At 39.6% G+C, this 25,680-nt stretch overlaps 1 protein-coding gene and 1 pseudogene across 6 annotated transcripts in view; one reads left to right on the top strand and one right to left on the bottom strand.

The window, feature by feature from the left end:
• Window positions 1–23,008, bottom strand: part of CDH17 (cadherin 17) — a 71,886-nt gene extending 48,878 nt beyond the window's left edge. For all 6 annotated transcript variants that reach the window (XM_061171629.1, XM_061171628.1, XM_061171631.1 and 3 more), the window contains exons 1-2: window positions 22,958–23,008; window positions 17,599–17,697 (exon numbers count right to left, since the gene is read on the bottom strand). In XM_061171629.1, coding sequence (XP_061027612.1) covers window positions 17,599–17,697; window positions 22,958–23,008 — 150 coding nt within the window. The remainder of the gene's footprint in view (window positions 1–17,598; window positions 17,698–22,957) is intronic.
• LOC133077425 (formiminotransferase N-terminal subdomain-containing protein-like) lies at window positions 668–12,540 on the top strand (annotated as a pseudogene).
• Window positions 23,009–25,680: the final 2,672 nt, after the last annotated feature.

Here is a 25,680-nt window from a genome sequence, read left to right on the forward strand (position 1 = left end):
GAAAGCTATAACACTACTAGCTTTTAAGTAACATTAAAAAGGGTAGCTTCATTGCTAGGATAAAAAAGATGTCATTTAGTACTTCTAAAAATTGTGACAAAGATTAAAAGACATTTTAATATTAAGGAAAACAACTTAAAAGTGGCTTTAATTGATAAAGTTCTATATGACAATCTCACTTACTTTTTCAGAAGTAAAGAAAATCCCAATGATTATTCATGGGATAGCTATAATACTTTTAAGACCACAAGAATAGAAAATTCACATAAATAAAGCAGATGTAAAAGTTGTTCAACCTCATTAATAATTTTCAATATATTTTTATATATTTAAAAAATAAAAACTAATAGTCAATGTTGTAAAGGATGTAAGTAAACACACATATTATTGATGAAAATATAAATTAGCATAACACTTTTGGAAATAACTTGAGGCATAAAATGTTTGTAGCCTTTGATAGCAAATATTACTAAACAGAATTTATTCTAAGGAAATATTTTTTAAACAATAAACTGCATGCTTGTAGTATAGTAGCCTACAATACTGGTAAAAGGTATAAAATTATATAACACATAAACTTAATGAATTTTAAGCATTAAAATGTTCATTCTATAAATTATGAATCAGCAAAAGAACAATGATATGGTGTAAGTAACAAAAGGAGAACATGAGTAAGTCTAGACTATGATTGTAACAGTACCAACTGTATTCATGTCAGTTGGCAAGAAATGGAATTAAAAAAAAAAACAGCTGATGTGTTACATGGGTAGAACTGTGGGTGAAGAGGTTTTTATGAGTGTTTGCTTGTTGATATTACGTTGTTTATATAATAAATGAAAGTGTTACTATTTTGCATTTTAATTAAAAAGCCTGGAAATCAGTGGAAAGGTGGAGTAAGGATCTACAAAAACTCCCCCTCCATAAAAGTAATGAGAAACTGGCAAAAATTGTAAATATCAACTTTTTCATAACCTTGGAAATTAACCAAATGCTTGCAAAATCCAAGGACTGTTTATTTAAGAAAATTACTGACTATCAGTTAGAACCAAGCTTTGTAGCTGCTTTGACTTGCCCTAATTCCATCATCCTTTCTCAGGATATGCAGTGGCCTTGAAAACCAACAGCCTCACAACCACGGTACTATGTAGGGGGTAGAAGGAGTTTGGAGTTTGGAGTTTCCCAGAAGTCCTGTCCCCAAAGAACTGATATTATCTAACCTATCTGGAAGCTCCCTGGAAACACCTACTCATGCAGCTTGTCTTTATTTGACCCAACTCAGAGCTCACTCACTGCAAACAATTTTCCTCCTGGGGAATTTGTTGAAAATAATCATCAGCAGTTGCTTAACACTGCAGCTACCTGAGACAGTGATAACAGTTGATGCAAACAAGACTCTAACTAAAACACTTAAAAAGTAAAACTTGAGAATGAGATGTCCCTTGCAGGGGCCGGGGGAGCATCAAAAATCTCCAATAGATTTCTGGGCGTCTAAAAGACCACATTCATAAGTAGAGCTGTGCACATGCCCAGGAAAAACCTTAGAAGGCCCTAATCTCTCACCTCTGACTGACCTTGAGGCTCTGTGCAAGCAGGAAGTAAAGGCTAACGCAGAGTTGTAAACTGTTTGCCACATCTTTGAAGATGTACCCAACAAGTACACAGAGCCTATTGGCAAAGGTTGGAAGACTTATTGATTCTAGGTTTGTAAGGAAATCTTAATTCAATCATTAGCTGAACACTAAGCTAACCAAACAGACTTCAGTGGCTACATATGGCAAAGAATACAGACTTTACATAATTTTTTCAGGAAAGTCATTAAACAAACAAACAGCAACAACAACAAATCCTGGGAATACAATGGGATATGATTTCTGGCGTTGCCACATCATATTATTTATAAAGTCCAGTTTTCAATAAATGATTGTGAGACATGCAAATAAAAGTAAGGCCCATATATAGGAAAAATAGCAGTCAACAGAAACTGTCCCCAAGGAAGTCTAGATGTTAGACTTACTAAATAGGATTTTAAATTAACTATTTTAAACAGGTTCAAAAACAAAAGGAAACTATCTCTAAAGAACTAAAGTATTATAACAATGTCTCACCAAATAGAGAATATAAATAAAGACATGGAAATTATTTTTTAAAAAAACAAATAAGAATTCTAGAGTTGACAAGCGTAATAACTGAAATGAAAAATTCATTAGAAAAGGCCCAACAGTAAGTCTCAGCTAGCAGGAGAAGAATTTATGAATTTGATAATAGATCAATTGAGGTTATCCATCCTGACAGAAAGAAAGAAGAAATATTAACAGAACCCTAGAGACAAATGGAACATCATCAAGCAAACATGCATAATGAGAGTCATAGAAGAAAAGGAAAGAGTGAAAGGGGCAGAAAGATTATTTGAAGAAAGACTAATCAAAAACTTCCCAAATTTGAGAAAAACATTAATCTATGCTTCCAAGAATTTCACTGAACTCGAAATACAATAAACTCAAAGAGACTCAAACTTAGACTCATCATAATAAAACACAAAACAAACAAACAGGGACTTTTCTGGTGGTGCAGTGGTTAAGAATCCACCTGCTAATGCAGGGGACATGGGTTCGATCCTTGGTCCAGGAAGATCCCATGTGCCGTGGAGCAACTAAGCCCATGTGCCACAACTACTGAGCCTATGCTCTAGAGCCTGTGAGCCACAACTACTGAGCTGCATGACACAATTACTGAAGCCCGCGCACCTAGAGCCCATGCTCCACAACAAGAGAAGCCACTGCAATGAGAAGCCCGCCCACTGCAACGAAGAGTAGCCCCCACTCGCCGCAACTAGAGGAAGCCCGCGTGCAGCAACGGAGAACCAATGCAACCAAAAATAAATAAATAAAAATAAATAAATTTATTAAAAAAAACAAAAAGAGAATTTGGAAGTGCAGAGACTCATCACATACAAAGGATCCTCAATAAACTGAACAGCTGATTTCTCATGGAGGCCAGAAGACAGTGAAATGACATATTCAAAGTGCTAAAAGAAAAAGACTGCCAACTAAGAATTGTATATGCAACAAAACTATCCTTCAAAATGAGGGTGAAATTAAGCTATACTACTATTAGAACAAACAAACTTTAAGATAAAAGTTATTACTAGAGAAATAAAGGATATTCTATACTGATACAAGTGTCAATCCATCAAGATTCTATAACAATTATAAACATATATGCACCTACCAACAGATCCCAAAATACATGAAGCAAAAACTGACAGAATTGAAGATAAAATATACAATTCAACAATAATAGTTGGTGACTTGAAAACTTCACTTTCAATAATGAATATAACAAACAGACAGAAGATCAACAAGAAAATAGAAGACTTGAACAACACTATAAACCAACTAGAAGCTAACAGACATCTATGGAACACTCCATCCAACAAAATCCTAACACACATTTTTCTTAAATATACATTAAACATTCTCCAGTCTAGATCATATGATAGATCACAAAACAAGTCTCAGTAAATTTAAAGCATTGAAATCATACAAAATATGTTCTCTAACCACAATGGAGAAACTGAAACCAAATAGCAAGAAATGTGGGAAAACCACAAATATATGGAAATAACAATACACTCTAATAACCAATAGGTCAAAGAGGAAATTAAAAGTGAAATTAGAATATACTTTTAGATGAATGAAAATGAAAACACAGCATACCAAACTCTATGGGATACAGATTAAGCAGTACATGGAGGCAAATCTATAGCTGTAAATGCCTATAAAAGAAGAAAATCTCAAATCAATAATCTTCTACCTTAAGAGGCTAGAAGAAGATGAATAAACTAACCCAAAGCAAGCAGAAGGAAATAAAGATTAGAGTGGAAATTAATCAAATGGAGAATACAAAAGCAAAGGTGAATATCAGCAAAACCAAAAGTTGGTCTTTTGAAAAGATCAACAAAATGGACAAATCTTCAACTGGACTTACCAAGAAAAAAATAGACACAAGAGGGACTTCCCTGGTGGTCCAGTGGGTAAGACCCCCTGCTTCCAATGCAGAGGGCCTGGATTTGATCCCTGGTCAGGGAACTAGATCTCGCATGCACGCCACTACTAAGAAGTCCACATGCCGCAACTAAGAAGCCCTCACACCGCAACTAAAAAAAAAAAAGATCCCGCGTGCCAAAACTAAGACCCAGCACAGCTAAAATAAATAAATAAGCAAATAAATATTTTTTTTAAAAACACAAGACTCAAACAACTAAAATCAGGAATGTAAGAGGGGACAGTACTACCAAACTTACAGAGATAAAAAGGATGAAATAGAATACTATAAGCAATTGTTTTCCCACAAATCAGACAACCTAAGTGAAATGGATGAATTCTTAGATAAAAACTACCAAAATTGACCAAAGAATAAGTAGAAAGTCTGAATAGAACTATAACAAGTAAAGAGCTTGAGTTAGTAATCAAAAAAATGCCCACAGGGCTTCCCTGGTGGCACAGAGGTTGAGAATCTGCCTGCCAATGCAGGGGACACGGGTTCGAGCCCTGGTCTGGGAAGATCCCACATGCCTCAGAGCAACTAGGCCCGTGAGCCACAACTACTGAGCCTGCGCGTCTGGAGCCTGTGCTCCACAACAAGAGAGGCCGCGACAGTGAGAGGCCCACGCACCGCGATGAAGAGTGGCCCCCACTTGCCGCAACAAGAGAAAGCCCTCGCACAGAAATGAAGACCCAATGCAGCCATAAATAAATAAATAAATAAAAGTTAAAAAAAAAAAAAATGCCCACAAAGGAAAGCCCAGGACCAGGTAACTTCACTGGTGAATTCTACCTAACAAGTATGGGAGAATTAACATCAAACCTTCACAAATGCTTCCAAAAAGTAGAAGAGTATGGAATACTTCCCAACTTATTCTATGAGGCCAGTGTCATCCTTATATGCAAAACAGAAAAAAATAAATAACACAATAAAACTACAGAGCAATATCTCATAAATATAGATGCAAAAGTTTTCAACAGAATACTAGCAAACTGAATCCAGCAACATATAAAAAGAACTACATATCATGACCAAGTGGAATTTATCTCAGAATACAAGCCTAGTTCAACATATGAAAATCAATTAATTTAATACCCCATATTAAGAGAATAAAGGACAAAACCAGATGAGTATCTCTATAGAGGCAGAAAATCATTTGACAAAATCCAGCATCCTTTTATGATAAAAAAATACACAACAAAGTAGGAATAGATAATTACCTTAAATGTAAATGGATTAAATGCTCCCACCAAAAGACACAGACTGGCTGAATGGATACAAAAACAAGATCCGTATATATGCTGTCTACAAGAGACCCACTTCAGACCTAGGGACACATACAGACTGAAAGTGAGGGGATGGAAAAAGATATTCCATGCAAATGGAAATCAAAAGAAAGCTGGAGTAGCAGTTCTCATATCAGACAAAATAGACTTTAAAATAAAGACTATTACAAGAGACAAAGAAGAACACTACATAATGATCAAGGGATCGATCCAAGAAGAAGATATAACAATTGTAAATATTTATGCACCCAACATAGGAACACTTCAATACATAAGGCAAATACTAACAGCCATAAAAGGGGAAATTGACAGTAACACAATCATAGTAGGGGATTTTAACACCCCACTTTCACCAATGGACAGATCATCCAAAATGAAAATAAATAAGGAAACACAAGCTTTAAATGATACATTAAACAAGATGGACTTAATTGATATTTATAGGACATTCCACCCAAAAACAACAGAATACACTTTCTTCTCAAGTGCTCATGGAACATTCTCCAAGATAGATCACATCTTGGGTCACAAATCAAGCCTTGGTAAATTTAAGAAAATTGAAATTGTATCAAGTATCTTTTCTGACCACAACACTATGAGACTAGATATCAATTACAGGAAAAGATCTGTAAGATATACAAACACATGGAGGCTAAACAATACATTACTTAATAACGAAGTGATCACTGAAGAAATCAAAGGGGAAATCAAAAAATACCTAGAAACAAATGACAATGGAAACACGACGACCCAAAACTTATAGGATTCAGCAAAAGCAGTTCTAAGAGGGAAGTTTATAGCTATACAAGCCTACATCAAGAAACAAGAAAAATCTCAAATAAACAATCTAACCTTACACCTAAAGGAACTAGAGAAAGAAGAACAAACAAAACCCAAGGTTAGCAGAAGGAAAGAAATCATAAAGATCAGAGCAGAAATAATGAAATAGAAACAAAGAAAACAATAGCAAAGATCAATAAAACTAAAAGCTGGTTCTTTGAGAAGATAAACAAAATTGATAAACCATTAGCCAGACTCATCAAGAAAAAAAGGGAGAAGACTCAAATCAATAGAATTAGAAATGAAAAAGGGGAAGTAACAACGGACACTGCAGAAATACAAACGATCATGAGAGATTACTACAAGCAACTCTATGCCAATAAAATGGACAACCTGGAAGAAATGGACAAATTCTAAGAAATGCACAACCTGCCAAGACTGAACCAGGAAGAAATAGAAAATATGAACAGACCAATCACAAGCACTGAAATTGAAACTGTGATTAAAAATCTTCCAACAAACAAAAGCCCAGGACCAGATGGCTTCACAGGCGAATTCTATCAAACATTTAGAGAAGAGCTAACACCTATCCTTCTCAAACTGTTCCAAAATATAGCAGAGGGAGGAACACTCCCCAACTCATTCTATGAGGCCACCATCACCCTGATGCCAAAACCAGACAAAGATGTCACAAAGAAAGAAAACTACAGGCCAATATCACTGATGAATATAGATGTAAAAATCCACAACAAAATACTAGCAAACAGAATCCAACAGCACATTAAAAGGATCATACACCACGATCAAGTGGGGTTTATTCTAGGAATGCAAGGATTCTTCAATATATGCAAATCAATCAATGTGATACACCATATTAACAAACTGAAGGAGAAAAACCATATGATCATCTCAATAGATGCAGAGAAAGCTTTCGACAAAATTCAACACCCATTTATGATAAAAGCCCTGCAGAAAGTAGGCATAGAGGGAACTTTCCTCAAAATAATAAAGGCCATATATGACAAACCCACAGCCAACATCGTCCTCAATGGTGAAAAACTGAAACCATTTCCACCAAGATCAGGAACAAGACAAGGTTGCCCACTCTCACCACTATTATTCAACATAGTTTTGGAAGTGTTAGCCACAGCAATCAGAGAAGAAAAAGAAATAAAAGGAATCCAAATCGGAAAAGAAGAAGTAAAGCTGTCACTGTTTGAAGATGACATGATACTATACATAGAGAATCCTAAAGATGCTACTAGAAAACTACTAGAGCTAATCAATGAATTTGGTAAAGTAGCAGGATACAAAATTAATGCACAGAAATCTCTTGCATTCCTCTACACTAATGATTAAAAATCTGAAAGTGAAATTAAGAAAACACTCCCATTTACCATTGCAACAAAAAGAATAAAATATCTAGGAATAAACCTACCTAAGGAGACAAAAGACCTGTATGCAGAAAATTATAAGACACATAAGATGAAAGAAAGTAAAGATGATACAAATAGATGGAGAGATATACCATGTTCTTGGATTGGAAGGATCAACATTGTGAAAATGACTCTACTACCCAAAGCAATCTACAGATTCAATGCAATCCCTATCAAACTAGCACTGGCATTCTTCACAGAAGTAGAACAAAAAATTTCACAATTTGTATGGAAACACAAAAGACCCCAAATAGCCAAAGCAATCTTGAGAACGAAAAATGGAGCTGGAGGAATCAGGCTCCCTGACTTCAGACTATACTACAAAGCTACAGTAATCAAGACAGTATGGTACTGGCACAAAAACAGAAATATAGATCAATGGAACAGGATAGAAAGCCCAGAGATAAACCCATGCACATATGGTCACCTTATCTTTGATAAAGGAGGCAAGCATATAGAGTGGAGAAAAGACAGCCTCTTCAATAAGTGGTGCTGGGAAAAATGGACAGCTACATGTAAAAGTATGAAATTAGAACACTCCCTAACACCATACACAAAAATAAACTCAAAATGGATTAAAGACCTAAATGTAAGGCCAGACACTATAAAACTCTTGGAGGAAAACATAGGCAGAACACTCTATGACATAAATCACAGCAAGATCCTTTTTGACCCAGCTCCTAGAGAAATTGAAATAAAAACAAAAATAAACAAATGGGACCTAATGAAACTTAAATCTTTTGCACAACAAAGGAAACCACAAACAAGACCAAAAGACAACCCTCAGAATGGGATAAAATATTTGCAAATGAAGCAACTGACAAAGGATTAATCTCCAAAATTTACAAGCAGCTCATGTAGCTCAATAACAAAAAAACAAACAACCCAATCCAAAAATGGGCAGACGACCTAAATAGACATTTCTCCAAAGAAGATATACAGATTGCCAACAAACACATGAAAGAATGCTCAACATCATTAATCATTAGAGAAATGCAAATCAAAACTACAATGAGATATCTCACACCAGTCAGAATGGCCATCATCAAAAAATCTAGAAACAATAAATGTTGGAGAGGGTGTGGAGAAAAGGGAACACTCTTGCACTGTTGCTGGGAATGTAAATTGATACAGCCACTATGGAGAACAGTATGGAGGTTCCTTAAAAAACTAAAAATAGAACTACCATATGACCCAGCAATCCCACTACTGGGCATATACCCTGAGAAAACCATAATTCAAAAAGAGTCATGTACCAAAATGTTCATTGCAGCTCTATTTACAATAGCCAGGACATGGAAGTAACCTAAGTGTCCATCATCGGATGAATGGATAAAGAAGATGTGGCACATATATACAATGGAATATTACTCAGCTATAAAAAGCAATGAAATTGAGTTATTTGTAGTGAGGTGGATGGAGTTAGAGTCTGTCATACAGAGTGAAGTAAGTCAGAAAGAAAAAAACAGATACAGTATGCTAACACATATATATGGAATCTAAGGGGGAAAAAAAAGGTCATGAAGAACCTAGTGGTAAGACGGGAATAAAGACACAGACCTACTAGAGAATGGACTTGAGGATATGGGGAGGAGGAAGGGTAAGCTGTGACAAAGTGAGAGAGTGGCATGGACATATATACACTACCAAACGTAAAATAGATAGCTAGTGGGAAGCAGCTGCATAGCACAGGGAGATCAGCTCGGTGCTTTGTGATCACCTAGAGGGGTGGGATAGGGAGGGTGGGAGGGAGGGAGATGCAAGAGGGAAGAGATATGGGAACATATGTATATGTATAACTGATTCACTTTGTTATAAAGCAGAAAGTAACACACCATTGTAAAGCAATTATACTTCAATAAAGATGTTTTAAAAAATTAAAATTAAAATTAAAAGAAAAAAAAAAAAGTAGGAATAGAAGGTAACTTCCTCAACCTGATAAAGGGCATCTAAGAAAAACCCACAGCTAATATTATACATAATGGTGAAAGACTGAAAGCTTTCCGTATATGATCAGGAACAAGATAATGATGCCCAATCTTGTCACTTCTATATAACATTGTACTTGAAATCCTAGGCAAGAGAAAGAAATAAAAGTCATCCAGATTGGAAAGAAATGAGTAAAAGTATCTCTATTCACAGATGACATGATCTTACATATGGAAAATCCTAAGGAATCTAAGAAAGTTTTACAGCAAATAAACAAGTCCAGTAAGTTTGCAAGATTAAAGATCAATATACAAAAAAAATCAACTGTATTTCTATACACTAGCAAAAAGAAATCTGAAAATGATGTTAGGAAAACAATTCCATTTACAATAGGATTCAAAGGAATAACATACTTCAGAATAAATTTAACCAAAGAAATACAAGATTTGTAAACTGAAAACTACGAAACATTGTTGAAAGAAATTAAAGAAGATCTAAATAAATGGAAAAACATCCCATGCTCAAAACTTGAAAAACTTAATATTGTTAAGATAGTACTATTCTCCAAGTTGAGATACTAATTCAACACAATCCCTATCAAAATTACTTTTGTCTTGTTTGTAGAATTGACACGATGATCCTAAAATTTATATAAAAATGTATAAGGCCCAGAATAACCAAAACAATCTTGAAAAAGAAGAACAAAGTTGGGAGACTTAACACTGCCCGATTTCAAAATTTACTACAAAGCTACAGTATTCTAGAGAGTGTGGCACTGGCATAAGGACAGACATATAGATCAATGGATTCAAAATCAGGAGTACAGAAATAAATTTTTGTATTTATGGTCAAATTAATTTCTGACGAAGGTGCTAAGATAATTCAATGGGGAAAAAATAGTGTTTTCAACAAATGGTGCTGGAACAACTGGATATCCACATGCAAAAGAATGAAGTTAGATCCCTACCTCTCGTATCATGCACAAAAATTAACTAAAAATAGACCAAAGGCCTAAATGTTAAGAGCTAAAACTATAAAACTGAGAAGAAAATGCAGGCATAAATCTTTGTGACTCTGGATGAGGCAATAGTTTTTTAGATGTTATAGCAAAAGCACAAACAAAAAAGAAAATAAATTGAACTTCATCAAAATTAAAAGCTTTTGTGCTTCAAATGAACTATCAAGAAAGTGAAAAGTAACCTATAGAATGTGAGAAAATATTTGCAAATCATGTGTGTGATAAGGAACTTTATGCAGAATATATAAAGAGCTCTTACAACAATAAAAAGGCAAATAATTCAATTTAAAAAGAGGTAAAGGATTTGAACAGACAGTTCTCCAAAGAAGATATACAAATAGCCAATAAGCACATTAAAAGATATTAACATTAGTCATTAGGGAAATGCAAACCCAAACCACAGAGAAATATCACTTTACTCCACTAGGATAGCTATCAATACAATAAAGAAACAGATAAGTAACAAGTGTTGGCAAGGATGTGGAGAAATCAGAACACTTATATAGTGCTGGTGGGAATGTAAAATGGTTCAGTTGTTTTGCAGAACAGTTTTGCAGTTATTTAAAAAGTTAAAAATTGAATTATCTATGTCCCAGAAATTTTACTCCTAGGTATATATCCAAGAGAATGGAAAACATATATCCTCACAAAAATTGTACATGAATGTCCATAATAGCATTATTTATAATAGCCATAAATGTCCATCAAATGATAACTGGATATTCAAAATGTATTATATTCATACAATGGGATATTAATCAGCCATAAAAAAAGGAACGAAGTACTAATACCTGCTACAATATGGATGAACCTTGAAAACATTATGCTGAGTAAAAGAAATTATACACAAAAGGTCACATGTTACATGATTCTATTTTTATGAAATGTCTATAAAGGAAATCTATAGAGACTGCAAGTCGATTAGTGTTTGCCAGGGGCTGGGAGGAGAGGAGAATAGGGAGTGACTGCTAGTTGGTACAGGGTTTCTTTGAGGCTGCTGAAAGTGTTCTGGGATCAGATAGTGGTGATGGTTGTACTTTTTTGTGATATATTAAAAACCACTGAATTGGACATTTTAAAAGGGTAGATCTTATGATATATAAGCTATATCTCACACAGTACAAAGAAAAAAGAGGCCGTCCTACCGCGACGTCCTCCGCCCCCGCAGGTGGGTCCCCCCAAACCGCGGAGCTGCCGGCGTGGTCGCAGGCTGAAGGCGGGCCCGGGGCAGCGCAGCTGCCGGCCGCCCCTCGCTCTGGGCCCCACCGCCCGCAGTCGCTGATCCCTCTGCTGGAGTCTCCCGGGGCCCTCAGCGAGTCCCTCGGGTTACCCTTCGGCCCACGTGGGTCTGGGCCACTCCACACCAGAACCTGGGCGGGACCGCGCAGGGGGTCCCAGCGCCGGTGTCTGCCCAGACCTCGCACTACGGCCTCCTCGGAGAGCCTCTGCCGCCCTAAAGGTGGCAACGGTGGTGTGTGCGCAGGACACAGACTGGGGCTCCGTTTGGCTGCCTGTTTATGAAACATTTCAGAAGCCAGAAGAAAATACATTGCTGAGAACGCAGCGAAAGCAGCTTTTCTTGAAAAGAAATGGACAGAAACATCCTGAGGTCTCAGTGCTCAATATATTTTCTGATCAAGGGTGCAACAGATCAGTCATTACAATAGCAGCTTCTCTTGCTGAGTTAGGCAATTCCCTTCTGGCTGCCTGCCTGGAGGCCTTCCAGTCAATTGATATGGAGGTTCAAGAGGGGATCCATCCTTGCCTGGGAGCAGTGGACCTGATTCCCATTTACCCTGTCTCTGGTGTTGGGGTGGAGGAGTGTGGAGCTGTGGCCAGAAGCCTTGCTGAGAATCTGGTCCAGCGTGTTCCTGGCTGCAGTGTGTTTCTCTTTGGTGAGGCTGACCTGCCTGAGAAGCGCACTCTTGTCCAGAGAAGGAAGCAACTGGGCTGGTTCACAAGGAGGGATTTCAGTGCTCTTAAACCTGACCTGGGAGCTGCACCTGCCCAAAGATGTGGTTTAACAGCTTGCTTCAGGGCGTTGTGACAGTTGCGTTGGAATAAAATTGGAATTTCAGCTTTGCAGTGAGGAGATTCATGCTGCCGCTAGAGCAGCTGAGAGCCAGTCTGCGGGAGGCAGGAGCTGAGCGAAACCGCAAACTGAGAAACAAACTTTCACGTCAGACATCGATTGTAGCTAGCCTGTATGTAATGAACTGCAATGTTACCATAGATTCTCAAGACTTGGCTCTGGGAAAAGAGATCGCTAGTGCCATTCGGGGCTCAAATGTGAATGGACTGAAGGGCGTCCAAACGATGGCTTTTCTCACGAAGGGAAAATGGAGATAGCTTGTAATGTAGAGAGTTTTGAAGATCAAGAAGTCACAGAAACCTCAGAAGGCTCTCAATACATGGCTTACAGTGCCCTTGGGGACCATTTTTATTATGCATCTCCTCATTACCTAGAAGCTCAAGTTAAAAAATTGACAAGTGATCGGGGAATTGGTACTACAGGGAGAGCATTAATTGGATTTACACCCCAAGAGTGCAAGAACTGTGCTGAATATGCTATTAAGGAAGGTATTGGGGAGTTCTGGAAGATACGCGGAGGCATTTTCATGTGATCCAATCTAAGGCTTCATTGAAATTGTAAGGAAAAAATATCAGCCATTACAAAGTTTTCCTTTGGCCAGTGAAGACAAGTGGAAGATCCAAGAGCTTGGTTCCAGCTGTGAATTGGAAAACTGGAAGCATTCTCTGTCCAGTGACAACAACAGGTGTTTATAGATTGTCCATAGTCGCCTTATGATATTTCTAGTCGTCATTAAAACTTCGTGAAATCCTCCTCTGTATCAAGTTCATGCACTTGCATGTACTAGAAGCCCTCCTGAATGAGCTGGGTAAAATGGCCATCGTTGCTGAATCATCTTTAATTATCATGAACAAAACTAAAAACGGACTCAATTTATTTGGTATTCCTGACCTCTTTATTCCAAAGTCCTGTATTCAACTCTCATTTTTTAAGTAATCATTTTTTTAATGTGCAGTTTTAAAAATCAAGTACTAAGTAACTAAAAAATGGGGAGAATTATAAAATAAAATTACTCCTTCGAAGCAAAAAAAAAAAAGAAGAAGAAAAATAATTACCTATCTGAGATATGTATCATACTATCCTTAGATCTGGAAGCCCCTGAGAGTACAGAGCTGGGGATAGTTGAAAATCCTCAGTGAGAGAAGTCTGTAGGTGTTTAGTTCTTTTTTCTTTCTTTCCTTCTTTCTTTCTTTTTTTTTTTTTTTTTTGGAGGACATGTTAATAACCCAAGGATCAACCTCATGGGGCAAAAAGCTTGCTTTGTGCCTCCCTGACTTCAGGTAAGAACATTTCAAGTGATACAGATGAGGGAACTGGGAGAACTCCTTCCCACCACTGTAATAAAGAGCTCAAAGTACATCTTACCAAGGCTGGGTTTTCCACATCATTTCCACATAAGAAGATGGAGAGAGCATGGTATGCTATTTTTTTTTGTATATGCCAGATTTTACTTTATTTTTTTGCTATGTAACCTACTTTTTATTTTGACCTTTTTTTTAATTGAAGTATAGTTGATGTACAATACTACATAAATTATAGGTGTACAACATAGTGATTCACAATGTTTAAAGGTTATATTCCACTAATAGTTACTACAAAATACTGGCTGTATTCCCTGTGTTGTACAAGACATCCTTGTAGCTTATTTATTTTATACATAATGGTTTGTACCTCTTAATCCCCTACTCCTGTCTTGCCCCTCTCCCCTGCACTCCCCCCACTGGTAACAACTAGTTTGTTTTCTGTATCTGTCTTTTCTTTTTTGTTATATTCACTAGTTTGTTTTATTTTTTAGATTCCACATGTGATATCATACAGTATTTATCTTTCTCTGTCTGACTTATTTCACTAAGCATAATACCCTCCAAGTCCATCCATGTTGTTGCAAATGGCAAAATTTCATTCTTTTTTATGCTGAGTAGTATTCCATTGTGTGTGTGTGTGTGTGCATATATATATATATATATATATAATATCTTCTTTATCCATTCATTCATTGATGGACACTTAGGTTGCTTCCATATCTTGGCAACTGTAAATAATACTACTATGAATATTGGGGTGAATGTATCTTTTCAAATTAGTATTTTCATTTTTTTCAGATATATACCCCAGGAGTGGAATTGCTGGGTCATATAGTAGTTCTATTTCTAGTTTTTTGAGAAAGCTCCACACTGTTTTCCTTGGCTGCACCAATTTACACTCCCACCAACAGTGCATGAAGGTTCCCTTTTCTCGACATCCTCACCAACATTTGTTATTTGTGTTCTTTTTAATGATAGCCATTTGACAGGTGTGAGGTGATACCTCATTGCGGTTTTAACTTGCATTTCTCTGATGATTAATGATGTTGAACATCTTTTCATGTGCCTGTTGGCCTTCTACATGTCCTCTTTGGAAAAATGTCTATTCAGGTCTTCCACCCATTTTTTAATTGGGTTGTTCACTTTTTGATGTTGAGTTGTATGATCTCTTTCTATATTTTTGATATTAACCTCTTATCAGTCATATCATTTGCAAACATTTTCTCCCATTCAGTAGTTTGTCTTTTCATTTTGTCAATGGTTTCCTTTGCTGTGCAAAAGCTTTTGAGTTTAATTAGTTTCCATTTGTTTATTTTTGCTTTTATTTCCTTTGCTTTAGGAGACAGATCCAAAAAATATTCCTACAATTTATATCAAAGAGTGTTCTGCTTATGTGTTCTTCTAAGAGTTTAATGGTTTCAGTCTTACATTCGGGTCTTTAATCCATTTTGAGTTAATGGATTACTCAATGGTAGAGCTACTACCCTATGAGCTCACTGGGGGCAGGGATGGTGTTGGGGTCATCTTGTATCCTCAGTCCCAGCATAGTGTCTTGTAACAATAGGCACCATCAGGAATGAAATTGGGTCATTTGTAGAGACGTGAATGGACCTAGAGTCTGTCATACAGAGTGAAGTAAATCAGAAGGAGAAAAATAAAGATTGTATCTTAACACATATATGTGGAATTTAGAAAAATGGTACAGATGAACCTATTCGCAACACAGGAATAGAGACACACACATAGAGAACTGACGTGTGGACACGGGGCAGGGGCGTAGGGGGGTGGGATGAATTGGGAGGTTGGGAATGACATATATACACTACCATGTGTAAAACAGATAGCTAGTGGGAACCTGCTATATAGCGCAGGGAGCTCAGCTCGGTGCTCTGTTGTGACCTAGATGGGTGGGATGGGAGGGGGAGGTCCAAGAGGGAGGGGATATATGTATATGTATAGCTGATTCACTCTGTTGTACAGCAGAAACTAACGCAATATTGTAAAGCAACTGTACCCCAATAAAAATAAATAAATAAATACAAATATATCAAATTCAAAAAAAAAGATGAACGTGTGCCTAGCCCGCAGCATTCTTACCAGCTTATGAAGCATAAAAATACACAAACGAACAGAATGGTTTTTTATTGGAGTATAGTTGTTCTACAATGTTGTGTTAGTTTCTACTGTACAGCGAAGTGGAGTTCCCTATGCTATACAGTAGGTTCTCATCAGTTATCTATTTTATACATATCAGTGTATATATGTCAATCCCAATCTCCCAATTCATCCCACCCTCCCCTTCCCTCCTTGGTGTCCATATGTTTGTTCTCTACATCTTGAACAGAATTTTTTTAATGTAAGCGAGATATCTATAACTAAGTGCTCCCTGGCAAGGGAAGGAAAGTTAGTTAAAGAGATCACCTCTTGTGTGAGCCCTGCCATAGACTCCCAACCAGTTCCTTTGCAACCTCTTCCGTTTCCCGCCCCCCTCCAGTTTGTAGCCCTGCATGGAAACTTGATTCAGGCCCGCTGCTTTGAGGAGAAAATCTAAGAGCCTTAGAAGTCAGGGCCCTTCCTGTCTCTGCAGCCTCCTCTCCTACCTTCTTCTCTAGGCTCTCTGCTGGCCTTCTGCCAAAACTTGGGGCATGCCCTGCCCTCTCCCAGCACAGGGCAGGTGTCCAAGCTGTGCCTTTGCTGGGACACTCTTCTCTTATTAGCCTCCAGCTCTCAAAGCATTTGCTCCTCGCTCTGTGGCGGCTTTCCTGACTGGAGAGGTCAAAGCCCCTAAAATACCCACAGCAGGGCACAGAGATACACGTGCACCCCCAGCAGCTCATACTATGGAGCCCCTTGGCACTAATTTGGTACCAAATGAGAGAAGGTGGGATGAGGCAGCTTTCTGTCTCTCCTCTGTGGACGGGAACTGCCGAAACAAATGCTTGGACAGTTAACAGAAGGCATCCACCTTAGATGGTAGTTTAGCAACCCTGTGTTGCTCCCCCAGTGCATGGGATGGGAGATCATGGGCACACCCAGAGGCTCATCAAAGTATCCTCAACCACTCCAAGGCCAAGCAGGCTTCCCCAGGGGATTTCTGGTCCATGCAGTAGTATGTTTTTCTCCCTCTCTCCATCACATTTCCGGGATTATTTCAGTGCCCTTAAAGCTGAAGTCTCTTGCAGTCCTCCCCTCAATCTGATGCTTTTCTCAGTTAACTAACTAAATGAGATGACTGCCTCCCAGTGTGCCTTGTCCAACCCATGGGTGAGGGCCCTGGGATGGGCTCAGAGGAGGCGGTGAAGAAAGCAGGCCATTCCAGCGCTAATCCAGAGAACCCGCATCTTCAAATGCTTCAAGCAGCCAGCTCATTGAAGAGACAGATACTCAGATGGCCATGCCACTCCAGAGACAGGTTCCCTTCCCACCCTGGGAGAAGAGGCGGAGTCTACAGGCACCAAGGTCCCCACCCCAGAGATGGGAGTACTTGCCCCAGACACCACTGAGGAAGTCCGAATGAGGATGTCAGGTACAACGTCCTACAACACTGAAGCCACTCATCTCTGTGTTTAACTTAGCTTCTGAAATCGTCCTTGATAATGAGATCTACTATGCCTATATTTTATTTCTGGGTGTACAGTAGATAAAGGAGTAAAAGTCCACTGAGAGAGCCTGTAAAATCAAGATGACAGTGATCAAGAGTAGCCATTACCTGGAATATGATTTGACTCGGTCCTTGGCCTTCAAAAATAGAAAAGGTCATGGGCTTCAGGGGTCCACTAAACTTTCCCTCTTGGCCATATCCAGTTGTCTGTTAAAAAAAGAAAGAAAAAGAAAATTAGCATCACCATCTACTATGAATGTATATGTGTCACTTGCTGATTTTCTTATGGTTCCAGGACTGATATATGAAACCTAAGATTCTAACCTGGCTCAAAACAATGTGAAATCTAGTCAAAACAGGCAGGAAGGGGTCTAATATTTGTTGAGGCTCTACTATGTCAAAATGGTTTGCTTAGAGCCTAGCACTGCTTTTCTCATTTAACCATTCAAGCAATCACCCTGTGGGGAGAAATTAACACTCCCGTTTTATAAATGAGGCTCACAGAGGTTAGCTACTTGCCCAGAGTAAAACCCATAAGCAGTTGACATGGCACACACACTGGGTTCTAACTGAAGGAAAGCTCATGATCTTCCCACAGTGCCACTATGCTGTTAAATTCTACATGGTTTTACATAAGCTTCTTTTTTTAAAAAATTTTTTTAATTTTTGTCTGTGTTGTGTCTTCGTTGCTGCGCACAAGCTTTCTCTGGTTGCGGTGAGCAGGGCCTATTCTTCGTTGTGGTGCCAGGGCTTCTCACTGCGGTGGCTTCTCTTGTTGCGGAGGACGGGATCTAGGCACATGGGCTTCAGTAGTTGCAGCACGCAAGCTCAGTAGTTGTGGCTCGCAGGCTCTAGAGCACAGGCTCAGTAGTTGTGGTGCACGGGCTTAGTTGCTCCACCACATGTGGGATCTTCCCGGACCAGGGCTCGAACCCCTATCCCCTGCATTGGCTGGTGGATTCTTAACCACTGCACCACCAGGGAAGCCCCTACACCAGCTTCTTAAAACCCCTCTATTCCACTCCTGTTAGTTTATAAGGAAATCCATGGCAGATTCCCAGCACGCTAGAGTTCAGGCACCTCAAAGACAATTGAATTTATAAGGGGAAAAAATATGTAGACGTGTTTAGTACAATGCTTGCCTGGCACCCAACAAGAAGAGCTCACACTTGCTAAATTAGTATATGCTGAGCTTTGTCCTAAACACATTGAATCCTGACAACAACCCTACAGGGTAGATTATTATTGCCAGCTCTGTTTCACCGGTGATTAGACTGAGACACAGAGAGGTTAAGTAATTTGCCCAGGTGGTGCAGGAAGCAGGATTCGAACCTGCAACTCCAGACCCGGCCCTCTTAGCCACTACCCCCACTACACACCAGCAAAAGCAGCCGAGACAGCCTGGGGTGGGGGTTGGGGGGGGTGGGAAGCTGGCAGCATGGGGATGTGCAGGAGGGTGCATTCAGCAGTAGTTCCTGCCATCCCTTCGTCTCCCACCACGACTGGTCACTAACGGGAGTCGTGAGGCAGAGCGGAGCAGGCAGAACACAGGAAGGGACAGCCAGCCATAAACCCGCCACAGAGAGCACCCTCTGGAACAAAGGATCTAGCACCCACACCGATGCCAGTCCCCCCCTCCTTCCCGAGTGGTTCTTCAGGTCTCCTACTTGTTATGGGAATCAGGGGTGGGATAGGTTAGAATTAGAAGTATGATAAGGAAAGTTAATGGTTTGGGGAACTGGACAGGTAAAACCAAAAAAGAAAGAAGAACTGGTGAGAAGAGAATTTATTTTCCATTTCTTTATGAGGAGCTAGTACACTCTTATCATATAGAAACACTGGGAATAACCCAAAAACAATTAGGATGAAATCATGGGGGAAAAGGTCTTGTACTATATCCCTTGGTTCATTGAATCTTGATTAAGTTGATCTGGGTTGTCCAACAAAAAAATAGTAACAAACAAGAACACAGAGGACTTTGGAATTTGGTCTCCTCTCCCTCAGAGTTGTGTCAGGCCCTTGGGTTAGCTGCCCCCAGCCATCACCAGCCTCTCTCCCTTGGGAAGACAAGTGCTGTCTTTCCCAGACTCCCTTGCAGCTAGGAGGGTGACCAAGTGACCCAGTTCTGGTTTGTGAAACAAAAGGTGGAGTCTGCTGTGTCTGGGTGGAGGTGGGGGAATGGTTCTGGTCAAGATTTTGTATTCCTGATTAAGAAAGACAGATGTGGCTGGCATCTGCCCTGTTCTTCTTGCTCAAGCAATGGACCTCATGTCTGTAGCTGTGGCAGCCATCATGAAAACACAAGGGGACAAACCAGCTCAAACAACGGTGGAGCAAAGAGAAAGAAGCCCAAATCTCTGATAACATCACAGCACTGCTAAACCTGCCCAGGACTGCCCACCACAGGCTTCTCGTTGTCTGAGAAAAATAAATCCCTATTGACTGGAGACACTCTAAAGTTGCTTGTAGCTAAAAGCATTCTTAACTGACACAATAATTATATAGACTTCTAGCTCATCAGTTCCTCTCAAAGTGTATTTTCCTCTGGGGGCTCTTCCTCCCTTCCACTCCTTTCCACATCTTCTCCAGCTCCATCAGTTCCTCTGGAAGGCAGGACACAAGAAGTGGGTGCCATGGTTGGTACAGGACGAGGGCAGTGATTTTGAGGGGCTACTGCTTAACAGCAAACGGCTTCATCAACTTTCTGCTCACACCAGCAAGCAGTGCATCTTTCAGCTGATCACACCAGTGACGGCATCTATAGGAAAACTACATTAGTCAGGCAAACCTCACAAATAAGCCTGCATTTTTCCCAGGTGGACGAGCTGACTCACCTATGAGAAATAAAGGATAAGTCTCAGTTGCAATGTTCAAAGTTGGGTTGGGTTCTCGTATCAGGGCAACAAATCTCTCTTCCTGCCCATTAACCTGGCTATCTGAGCTATAAAGATTTCAAAATGCATGGGCACATCATGAGTCATCAAGCCATACATCCATAACTGGGAAGAATGCTACGGTGGAAATTTGTGAAAAGAGTTGGAAGAATAAAACCCACCATCTTGCATAAAGAGGTGAAAGGTAGGAAGAGAATGGAACTGATATTTTTGAGTGTTTCCTATATGGCAGCTATGGAACTAGACCCTCCACACACATCATTTCTTCTGATCCTCAACAATATCAGGGAAGCTCTGGAGAAGTCCCACAGCAGAGGCACATATAATTGGTGCTGCTGTGGGATGGTGCCAGCTCTGTTGGACCACCAAGCCCCAACTCTGCACCACGTTGCTCCACTGCCTTCCAGGCCAGCAAAGGATGCATGCTGTTGTCAGATCTGCCTGCCTAGTAGCCACCGTCATTGTACTTTCCAGCAAGAGTTCTCTGCATTGTTTACATAGTAGGTATGTCAGCTCTTCTTCCTTCCGGAAGAAGCATAGTCCCAGGCAAAACTCCAAAATTGTTGGCTTCTCCTTGATTTCCCTGCCTCCCTATTCAGCACTCTTTCCCAAACCCTCTCATCAGTGCCCTTACAATATATTCATGCAGTGTTTCTAACCCCCTATGAGAACCAGTTCTCAGGAAAGGACAGGAGAGCCACTCATAGTATAGAATAAATGACTGGCAATCACTTTAAATGGCTACCTCTGCTGAATAAAGCCTTATGCTGAAGGAAAGAAGCTCCAACGGAACTTCCAGCCTTCACAGGAGGGGGTCTGGGCATAGGGGTCGGTGAAGGCAGAAAAGAAATGGCTCCGTCCCAATGCCCCTGAAATCCCAGCACACAGGTCTCAGCCTCCCTCCTTCACCCAGAGACAGCTGTGCACGTGGCTGTCTCCTGGGCTAGGCTCTTGCTGCCAGCAGTAGTTTGGGCAGTATTTCTTACTCCAGGTAGAAATCCCACTGGGGTGAGAGCAGGGAAAAAGGAAAACTTACTTTCATCCTTTATCTAGGAAGAAAAATGCATGTCCCCTTCTCAGACAAGAAGCTGATGACCTGCTAATGTCAGATTATCGCGGCAGAATCTTCTCTCTCTCTTAGGTCTCACTGTTGTTCCCTAATGTTTCCTAATATAAATCCGTAATTATGTATTTAATTTCTAACTTGTTCCGGGCACCGTGCTATGTGCTGAGGCTGCAAAGATGATTAAAACACAGTCTTCCTCATGGAGGTCAGAGTCCATTTGAGTGTAGACGCTGAATATTTAAAATGTGGTAGTAATAATAATAGCTAATATTTATCAAGCCCTTAGACTGTGCCAGTCATTGATCCAAGGGCTTTATAAATGCATTATCTCATTTAATTGCCACATAAGGCAAGTACTATTATTAGACCCATTTCACAGGGCAGAAAACTGAGGTTCAGAGCTTAGCAACTCACCCAAGTTCTTGTCACCGATCAATAGCAGTGCCAAGTTTGAACTAGGCACTGACTTCACCACCATTCTGAGATAATATAGATAGCAAAGGACATCTGAGAGGGTAGGAAGAGGAGAGAAGTCAAGTGGGGATGTTAGACCCAGTCCTTAGGCAGTCTTAGCTACAAGCTTCCAGCCCAGGTCTGTGAGGATGCACCTTGCTCATAAGGTTTGAACTGCAGATTTTCCCCCCAAGGGGAAAGCTCTGGTAGGTTTGCAAGTTTGCCTGTATTTCACTCTAAATATTTTGAACTGTGTGGGCTCTCAGGGGCTCTCTGGAACTTGAAATTCAATATGTTATATTTGGGTTTTAGAAGAAAGGAACCAAGATTAGAGGTATGAGGATCTAGTAGCTTCCTTTTAAGGAGAAAGCAAATGCTTCCCCATAATCTTGCTTCATAATACAACAGATTTGGCAAGTGTATAACCTTTATGAGCTTCCTAAGGAAAGTGAAGACGGCATCCCTGTCTCTACCGGAGGTTAAGGTCTGGTCTCCCCAGGTTCCATGCAGCTCCAACTTCTAGAAGCCCGAGTCGATAGGGTTAGCTCAACAAGTGACTAAGCACAAATTTGGTCAGAAAACTCCAAGCCATATATGGGAAGAAAAGTACAGAGCGGAGCAGGGTCAAAAATGGAGAAAATACTTTTCTTAATTTTGGTGGTAATTTCTCATGGTCAAAGTTAAAAAAAAAAAAAAAAGTCAAGATTAAGGGACATAGACTAACACATGTATCAGTATACTTTTCTTTCCAGATTCCCTGAGCTGTATGCAATGGTCTAAAGCTAAGTAGGTGGATTTGTTTAAACCTTGCCTGTGAAGTGGCATTGGCTTTTAAGAGCTGAGGAGAAAGCACATCTCTGGTTGAAGGTTGGACATATGATTTGTAGCTATTTCAACAAAAATAGTCCATCGGGGCAAAGTGTCCTTTGTTCACAATGAGTTAATTTTGATAGACTATTTTTTAAATGATGATAGCCGTTGCTTCCCTGGTACGGGGTAGAAGGATGACTGGAAATATTCTACTAAATAAATAAAGAACATTCTCTTCTCTTACCAAGTAAAGTGTAAAGAGACACAAGCAGTGCAGTTGGGCTTGCATCATCATGGTTTTCTTTATTCAAACTCCTGTGAATAAACCGGAGATAAGTTGATTAGTTGCCATCCTGTTAAAACCATGTTTCTCCAAGCATAAAAGATCATTGGATGATATTCATTTATAAACCTAGTAGAATGCACCCCTGAAGTTCAGCCTCTCCTCTGTGGAACAGCCTGGACTTCCAGAAGCTTCCTGATACCTTGTCCACAGCAACTACAAGTCAACATCCAGAAACAAGCATGTGCTAATTCCATCTTTACTAACTGCTTCACTTTATTAGTCTTCTTCATTTAAGTGTCTTAAATGATAGGCAATAAGTATAATTTTCACTCATTATATGTGTGTGGGATATATATTTTGGCAAATGCCACAATAACTAGATACTGAAATTTTAGTGGTGCTGATTCAAAGCTGCAAATAGATGAGCTTCTTCAAGCAGGAAGAATCCAAGAATGTTCACAACCCTTCATTCAAAGACCTCACCAGCTGCCTCTTTGCTCTTCTAAACCTTGCTGTTACCTATGCAATACATCTAAGGAAAAAATGTACTTCTTATTACTTCAAAAGCCACCCAATAAAAATCCAAACTCTGCCCCTCTTCTATTCTGTTCAATGTTATTTTTCCTTTTTCCTTGTGCCTTTGCATTTCACAGAAATTATAACTTTCACCCTAAGACACATCATGACTAACTGATTTTAAGATCTGAGATAAATTTTCCACATGGCCTGTAAAGCAGGGTTGTTGCCTATCATAATATTGGACTGCTAAAACAAAACAAAACAAAAAACCAGGGAAATGAAGAATGCGTTCACTTCACTAAAATTCCAATTATTTTATTGCCTCTAGGGATTGTGGATGATCTTGGTTTATTCCTTTATCTTTTTCTTTATTTTTTAAAGTTTTCTACATTGAACTTATATCATCAATATAATCAGCATGGGAAAATGGTTATAAAATTCTAACTACTCTAAAAATTTAGACCCTGAAATTGTTTAATTCCTTACTTTTGGACAGCTTATATTTGAACTTTAAAAAGGTCAAAGTACTATCCCATTTTAGCTTCACAAATGCCCTGGGAGATAAAGATAGAAATGAACATTTATTAAGCATCATTCTATAGGGTAGATTAGTGGAGGGACCTTTACAAACAGAATGATAGAGTTGTAGAAGGTAAACTCTGAGTCAGCCTGGACCGGAAACCCAGTTTGGCCTTTCATTAACTGTGTGGCCATGGGTGTACTACTTAATCTCTCTGTGCCTCAGTTTCCTCAAATGGAAAATACATAGCAATTGCTCAGTAATAAATGAATGCTCTTATGAGTTTCTCACAGACATAATGAGTTAGGAAATGTTACTCTTATTTTGTCCATGAGGAAATTGAGGTTCAAAGTTAAGCCATTCACCTAAAGACACATAGCTAGGAAGTGATATTGCCGTGTTTCCAACCAGATCTGTCAGATGCCAAAGTCCAAAGAGTCTTTCTAGTCTTTCTGCTATACCCTACACAGTGTGATAGCTGAAGAGACGTAGCTGTAGGTGTAGAGATGTAGAGACGTATAAAGTGTACATATTGCTTGTATATGCTATATAAATGAAGCAACTTGTCCCAAGGATCTACAGCTATTTTAAGGAAGAGCTAGGACTACAACACTTCAGTGCAATTAGATCTGTAAATTTTGTGAATGCTTAGAAATGAGCTTTTGCAACAGAATTAGTCTGGTCTATGTGTCCAAACATCATTTTAGAATTGGCTCCTTGTCAAACACAAACAAGACATTTTTCTGCTGCTTTAGACTGCTCACGGGGTTTGGAAACACACAGAAACAAATAACAATCGCAGGTTCTAGCATATTGCAATATGAAATGTATCTAAATGAATAAATTGGTATTCTTAAGTCTAACTAGTCTTTTTTTATATTAGCCAAATAAACATGATCAGCTATCAACCAATATTTGCTTAAGTAAAAATACAGACAATAATGACACATTTGAGGATCTTTCTCCTCAAACCCCCTCAGCGTTCAAGAACTTTTATTTATTTATTTTTTATTTTTTTTTGGCTGCGTTGGGTCTTCGCTGCTGCACGTGGGTCTTCTCTAGTTGCGGCGAGTGGGGGCTACTCTTCATTGTGGCGCGTGGGTTTCTCACTGCTGTGGCCCCCCATCCCCGTTGCGGAGCACGGGCTCCGGGCGCACAGGCCTCAGCAGTTGTGGCTCACGGGCTCTAGAGCACAGGCTCAGTAGTTGTGGCGCACGGCCTTAGTTGCTCCGCGGCATGTGGGATCCTCCCGGACCAGGGCTCGAACCCGTGTCCCCTGCATTGGCAGGCGGGTTCCCAACCACTGCACCACCAGGGAATTCCCTCAAGATCCTTTAAATGCTGCTCCCACTTTACTCTTCTGGCCTTATCTCTCACACCCACCACACCCAGTAATGCTGAGCACCCCATGGACTTTGCACCGAGCTTCCCTGTCTCCACGCTTTGTCACTGGCTGTTCTCCCCACCCGGCACAGGGCCCCACCCGGAGTAAATGACAATTGATATTTTCTGAATCAAGCTGGATTGAGATTATCCTTTCTCACTTTTACTTTTACTTCTCATACCCTACCATCTAAGACCAACTTATTCATTTATTTTAAAATCACTGAATTTTATAATTCTATTATGTGCCAGATACTGT

Source organism: Eubalaena glacialis, chromosome 17 (assembly GCF_028564815.1).
Source record: "Eubalaena glacialis isolate mEubGla1 chromosome 17, mEubGla1.1.hap2.+ XY, whole genome shotgun sequence".
NCBI lineage: Eukaryota > Metazoa > Chordata > Mammalia > Artiodactyla > Balaenidae > Eubalaena > Eubalaena glacialis.